General features: G+C 29.0%; 1 protein-coding gene across 1 annotated transcript in view; it reads left to right on the forward strand.

The window, feature by feature from the left end:
- The first annotated feature begins 5,298 nt into the window (after window positions 1–5,298).
- The window catches only part of LOC108685562 (L-threonine dehydratase catabolic TdcB-like), a 5,122-nt gene continuing 2,909 nt past the window's right edge, over window positions 5,299–7,511 (forward strand). The window contains exon 1 of the mRNA XM_018190412.1: window positions 5,299–5,373. Within this exon, the coding sequence (XP_018045901.1) occupies window positions 5,299–5,373 (75 nt within the window). The remainder of the gene's footprint in view (window positions 5,374–7,511) is intronic.

Below are 7,511 nucleotides of genomic sequence, written 5' to 3' on the forward strand. Positions count from 1 at the left end.
TTTATTTTTTCTTTACTTCTTCATTATTTATTTCATTAATTTTAATTTAAAAACCAATTATTTCAATAATTTTTTATTCATCAAGTTTTATTTTTATTAAAATGCAATTATAATAAGTATATAAATATTTTTTCTGATTTACATTGTTAATAAAGAAAAGAATTTTTTTCAAAATGGTTTTTAGTTAAAAAATTTAATTATTTCCAATATGTGTGAATCAAATAATTCAATAAAATTAAACATGTTTATGTTCTTACTTGATTTATATAATTTTATATAATTTATAACATTAACTCCTCATTGAATTCTATTTTATTTTCATTTTTTTATATACTATTCTATTTTATTTTGTTTTTGTGTATACTTGTGTGAATATCCGGGAAAAAATATTATATATATTGTACATATTTTATAATAATTATATGTAATTGTATAAAAAATAAGAAATAAAATTTTTAATATAATTATATATAATTATATATGAAATATATTTTTTCCGGGTATAACATAATAGTCTCAAACACAATACACACCAAAATACTGATCAATTTGACAAATAATAATAGACAAATCCAAGATTAAATATGTATCATAATCGTTTGTAACTAATCCATTTTAAAGTAATGGATCTATGAAACGTTATATTCATTTTTAATATAATGATAGACATTTGTGTACATTTTTCGTTACTTAATAAAATCTTTGTCACTCACCGATCAACTGCTTCGATTTCTCACTTGTCAGTATAGAGCCATGGAAAGTCTCTATTATATTTTTTTACTACATCTTCACTAACCCTTAATAATCTAATCATGGCCAAGGTGATACTGCGCGTATCAATAAAAGAAGAAAGAAGATTGATGCAATGGAGTTATGAGCTGGTTCCACGATTCTATAACATATAAATACAAGATATAAATTAAAATAGTGTTCAAAATAATCTTATATATCCATTAAAATAATTATACATTTTCTCAAAATGGTCTCAAAATGATCTTTATAAAAATAAATTTTTGTAATGTTTTAGATTATTTTTTTTAATTATTATTTTTAATGTAATAAAATAAGCTTGCTTACCGCAAAGTTGTTCCATTGCTTTTCCTGAGCCTCCTTCTCCTCCTCCTCCTCCTCCTCCTCCTCCTCCTCCTCCTCTTCTTCATCCTCCTCCTCCTCCTCCTCCTTCTCTTCCAAAATTGTCAAGTCTGTTTTTCATCTCTGTTCTCTTCCCATTGTTTGCTTTGTGACAGCACTTATCAGTTGAACCAAATAGTTTGTTAAAATTAAATGCAGTTGCAAACAATTGCTAAGGGTCGCTCTTTTTTGTGCTTACAGTGCTTGTAAAAAATTATTTGTTTGATAAACAAGGATGAACTGATGTTTACATCATGTGAGCGTGAAAGCGGAACGCACCTTAAATATTATGCAACCATGACATATTTTGTTTGTATAGTCGATATTAATTAGACGTGATATAATTCATGTTGCAACAGCAAAAAATAAAAACGCAAGAAATTGTCATGTTCGATACTCGCGATATTTTTAATTTTATAAATAAAATTTGAACATTGGAATACATCTAAGATTGCAAAAATTTTCTGAACAGACTTGAATTGACTTTACGCGACATTCCGCTATTCGGCTGCACGAGTATTGTAAAATACGTGCTCGAATGAATTGTCCGCATACTAGTGCCGAATTTATATTACATAAGTATTAAATATTTTAAGAATAAGATATAAAATTAATATAAACTTTATTTACCAATTCAATAAGTCGCAACAGCACTCATTTGGAGCCGATTTATCTTGTATCCGCTTGTTTCTACAAATAAATAATGCAATTAATTGAAGTGATTTCGTTTGTCGCGCGATCAATTTCACACGCTAATGTCCGTTTCTACTAGTACAGATTAACTTTAATTTCGGTTCAACTTACTCTTCAGCTTTTTCTAGTTCTAAAGATTACTGGTGAAAATGAACATAAGAGTGATGTGGCAATGCGCGTCCTTCTTTTTACAAATTTATAATTGCGTGAACTAAGTGTTGCAATAAACAATAAATACAGATTTAATATAAGTTTTAATTTTATTATATGATCACGATGCCAATCATCTCTTGATTACATCTAAGCTTCAATTATAAATCGAGATGTGTAAATGAAGCGTAATTGTAATTAAAATGGCTTCATTTTTGCGTTAACTTAGCGTGTCAAAAACGACGCGAACGACGCGGCGCCGGCGTAGTCACACTTCTCATTCTTGACGTCGCGTTCATGGAATTTTTCGTATTTCAAGCAACAAATATATCAACCTATAATACGGAAATAATAATCATCATAAAAGACGAGCGCGTATATTCTAATATATCGCTCGTGTTTCATAATTATTTCTGTATTGTAGTTTAATATTTGAAAATTTCATTATCAATTATTACGATATACTTTCGGCGAACAAGTTGTACGTAATACATTCGTTTTTTACTAGACATTAGATATACATTATATTGAATCTAATATACATTAATATACATTAGATATACATTATATTGAATCTATAGTCACGCGGTAATTAAATATTGATAATATACATTCAAGTTATACATTCCGGTTTTATATAGGTTTTTACCATATTTGATCGCGTTGTCACTCTGAAAGTTAGTCCATTTCGTGTCATACTCTGCATTCCGCGAATGAAATGTGAATGCGATCAAAATGGGGAAACGGCGTCGTTTTCCGCGCGTGGTCAACTTCACGCGTAAAAATAATTAGCGAGACGCGATGACACGACCGTGCGTCTCGATTTTCAACCGAATATTGAGAAAGATACTTTCATCCGTATACATAATCAGTGTGTTAATACAGTGTGTTAATACAGTGTGTCAATATAGTGTGTTAGTATTATATTAGACTCTACACTACGTGATATTTAAACTGATACTGATGACTTATAAGAAATAAAAATAAGTATTGATTAACCTTAGTAAATAAATCCAACGATGGATGATCCTTTCCGTGTTGTTCCTCGTCGTTTTATGTTCTAAGGGATTCTGTGCAGAGATTATGAAGAAAGTTGTACTTGATTCGAGGATAGAGTTGCGAACTTTTTCAACGTTAAAATGACGGGACCTTTCCGTTCTCTACTCGAATCGCAAAAGCACAAAATTGGAAACTACGTGATATTTATAGTAGTCAGACTGCAAACCCCACCACTCGCATGCTAGCCAATGAGCGCGTGCGTTGCCTCGCTGCGGGCGCTCATTGGATCGCGCTAGCTTTCGGATATGGGTATAAATAAAAACGCTACCGTGAAAAATTTCAATCATTTTCGGAATTTGGAATCGTGCGTTTCGTCGGGATAGAGAAGCTTTATGCGGTATGCGCTTTTATGATGCGTGTTTACATAGGTCACGTTACAACGTAAAATTTCAAACAAAAGCTCATATGAAAATGCGTTCTGAATATAGACTAGAAATTATATTAAAAAAAAATGTTTGTTTTGTTTATGATTTACAAATTAGAATTTATATTATACTTTTTAAAGTAATTTAGCACGTAATTTATAGTATTGCGATTTAGCAAGACTTGCATCACATTTATTTCTGACACCATAATTTTATTGTCAACACGTAATTATATATGTAGTTGTCAAATTAAAAATGAATATAGCGCTAGTAGTATGTTGTAAGGATGATTTTAACAATTCTATACAGGGTTATGTTATCTTTTATGGAGCGTGAGTGTCATTGAAGGTTATTTACAAATTTTCAGAGCTGTGTATATCTTTGTGATGCGGCTTGTCCACAGCGAACTGGAAATGATTAATTGATTTATGAGCGCTAGTCGGACACATAATATATACTTCGTATAACAAATCTTCCGTAAATACACGCTGCAAGAAATTAAACCTAACTAATCGGTATGCTGGCTATTTCTCCACTGTACATACATAAACATCAATGACAGGACGCTTTGCGAACGCTTTGCAAATATCGACTAGTCTATGATAATTGTTTAATAATTTGCTACCGGTGGCAGATGACTATTTAGATAGATAATAAGCGATGACACGGATGTTTTGCTTCTTATCCCGCCTGATGTATTTCACGTACCGTCTTCCGACTCTGATACCAGCTCAAGCAATCATGTCAGAACGGAGGTCTGATGTTACCTTAAAACTGGTGAGACATGTGCAATCATTAGAGTCCCAAATTTTCGCGATCCGGTCCAGAGATAATTCATTGTTGTTTGTATCTATTGATGACACTAAGAAAACAGAAGTAATATATATATTAAATTATTTGTTACAGTTATCAAGTTTTATAATTTTACTATACTTATTTGTGTTTATTGTTTCAGAAATTAGCTAAAGATGAAACCAAGTCTGTTGCAGAACAAAAGAAAAAAAATCAGAACAGAATTACAAGAGATTTAGAAATAGGTGGATGAGGTGGCAAAAGCAAAATTGCAAGAATTTCAAATGCAACTTGATAATGTTTTTCGAATTTTCAGAATTTTTAGAGGAATTAAAAACAAAACAGTAAGTTATAGCTGAATGTGTGTATGCTGCTATAAAGGATTATTTATAAGTTCGTTCCTTATATATTTTTATATAGCAGAGCAATAAAACATATATAATTTACATCGTTTAGAAATAAATTTGCTAGAGGAAAAACATAAAGAGGAAAAACGATGCGAATTGTAATTAGCTCGAGCATTATAGAGATCATTTCTATTAGAAAAGCATTTAAATTCTCAACGTGCATCAAAATTTCAACTTCCAGAACAATTGTATTCCATTATGCAAAAGCAATGGTAATAGGCTCTACACATTATATCAGATTAGTCATAGAATATGTTTGAATTCATACATACAATTATTCGTTAATATCATCATGATTATGACACTTTTGTGCATAAATTTAAAAAATATTATTATAGAGAGTAACATGGATAATATTTCTTCGATTTCGAAAAAATTCACGGAGATAAATGTTTTGATTTTAAAGGTCCTAAAAAATCAGAATCAATGTCAAATTATTACACTAAACTTTCTCAGGAATTAATAAAATCGCTCAATCGCAAGAAGCACATAATTTGATTAATGCACAACCTGTTGAAGATCATAACGAAAGTGTGATTAACAATGAATTCATCGAAAAAGGCACTATTAATTAGTAGAAATTAATCGAAGGAGCTAAAATGATTTTCGAAAATATGTGAAAATGATGATTAATATTCAGATGATAATCTTAAAAAGAGATTCATGATTAAATGTAAACAAATTTTTTATAGATTGTAGAAATGCAGTTAGCAAAAGAAGACAAAGATTCAAAAACAAGGAGTAGTATTTCGAATCCGCCATTAGGATGTAAAGAAGTATCATGGAAACATTATTTAAAAAAGGAATTGAACATGAATGAGGATAGCGTCACGTGGCAACAAAGTCCCGAGATTTGTTTATTTAAAATTTGATAATTAAGATACATATATATGTATATATAAACGAATAATATAATTTTCTCTGTTAGATTGTACACGATATTAATGAACATGTATCACTTCCGCAAAAAATGTTTACAAAAATAGATTACAGAAAAACAAACCTCCTTGGAAATGACATGTATGATGTAACATATGATTCCGAAGATAATAATTGAGCTCGATTATAGCAACTGAATTCAGAATACAGTGTACTTAATTAGCAGTAATAAATTTTTTTATATGGAACAAATATCAATCTATTTTTTCTGCAAGATAAAAATTGAATAAACATTTTTCTCATATACTATACTGATTTGCTTAAATTTTTACATTATCTTTTCCTATTTGCCCATCGTAAGAACAATATTCATATCATTTTATCTAAAATAAAATGACCGAAGATAATTTTTCTTGTTTGTATTTTGATGTGTAGATGTGGCTCTTAAATGTACATTTACTTATTTCATGTCTTGCAGTTTTGGAAAGATTTATAAAATGATTGTATAATATTATATATCGATAGCGGAACATAATATAGCATAACATAGCATAACATAAACTTAACATACCATTATTGCTTTATATAACTTTGAACATTATAATTTGTATTAATATTCATATTACTGTTACAAGTATATTTTTTGCTAAGATATTTTTTCAAGGTAATCTCTCCTAGTTTCTTTTTAATCTAACATTCCTTATTTCTCTTTGATTTTATTCTAGCTAAAAGCATTAACCTAATACCCAATATTTTTTTTATATTATCCTTCAATTTTCATAATATTAATTTTGCGTTCCGAAATATTTTTGTGTGATTGTTGTGTGAAGAGAAACAGGATGTGTAATAAAATAATAAATTGATAATAAGTTTTAATAATGTGTGTGTGTGTGTGTGTGTGTGTGTGTGTGTGTGTGTGTGTGTGTGTGCGTGTGTGTGTGTGTGTGTGTGTGTGTGTGTGTATTATTATATATTTCGTGATAGCTATTAAAAAAAAAACCAAAACTTCGAGAAAGGTTGAATGATGAGTTGTTAATAACAAGTACAAATAAATAACATCTGTTCTAAATAACATCTGACAAGAAAGAGATTAGTTTCTGACGAGAGTCAAATCAAGCTTGACGTTATTCCTTGACACTGTAGATTACTTACGCAATTACGTATCAAGTGATTTTCATCGAATAAGTAACTTTTTATTTTCCAAACCTGTGTCCATTGAAAAATAAACAGAAAAATGGAAAGGAAGGCAATAAAAAAGATCAATGTCTTCTCATTTCCTTATACTATAGCTTTACCAATATATCGACGAATTCCATCAGGAAGAATCCATTTCTGGGTATTGCAAATTTAATTAATCATAATTTTAAAATTCAATACTCATTGCATAACATACATACATGTATGTATATGATAATATTTCTATATTTCGAAAATAGTTATAAAAAGTTCGAGAATAATATTCCTTCTGTCTCAAATATTCTATTTGGAGATATTATTCGGAGATAATATTCGTGAAATGTGCAAAAATATAAGTTTGCTAATGTACTTTTTTTGTATAGCATATAGCAGAACTTGGCTTAGAGAAAAACAAACAAAGGCAAAAATATATTTCGTTCGAGAGCATCAGATTAGCACTATTTCAAATAAGAGAATATATTTTTAAAACTCCACTTTCTGAGGTAATTAATTCCATAAAACTTTCTTAATTCAACTGTTTTTTGTTTTAAATTTTAAGCAAGATTAGCTATTCGAAGAATATAAGTACTTTACTCAAAATCTAAAAACTTCAATCTCAACCTCATCACAAAACTTCAATCTCTTTAATATATCTTAATAATATCCACCAAAATATTAAAAAATAAAAAAATATCAAATATATGCAAATGTATGTAATTTCCCATTTTGTGATAAGTGATTTAAAATTAATCCAATTACAAATTGAAATAAATTGTATGCAATAAATTAAGTCAAATTTATGAATTACTTCAAATAACAATTTTTTTGGTTTCTCGCTAATATAGTATATATATATATA

Source organism: Atta colombica, unplaced genomic scaffold, assembly GCF_001594045.1.
Source record: "Atta colombica isolate Treedump-2 unplaced genomic scaffold, Acol1.0 scaffold155, whole genome shotgun sequence".
NCBI lineage: Eukaryota > Metazoa > Arthropoda > Insecta > Hymenoptera > Formicidae > Atta > Atta colombica.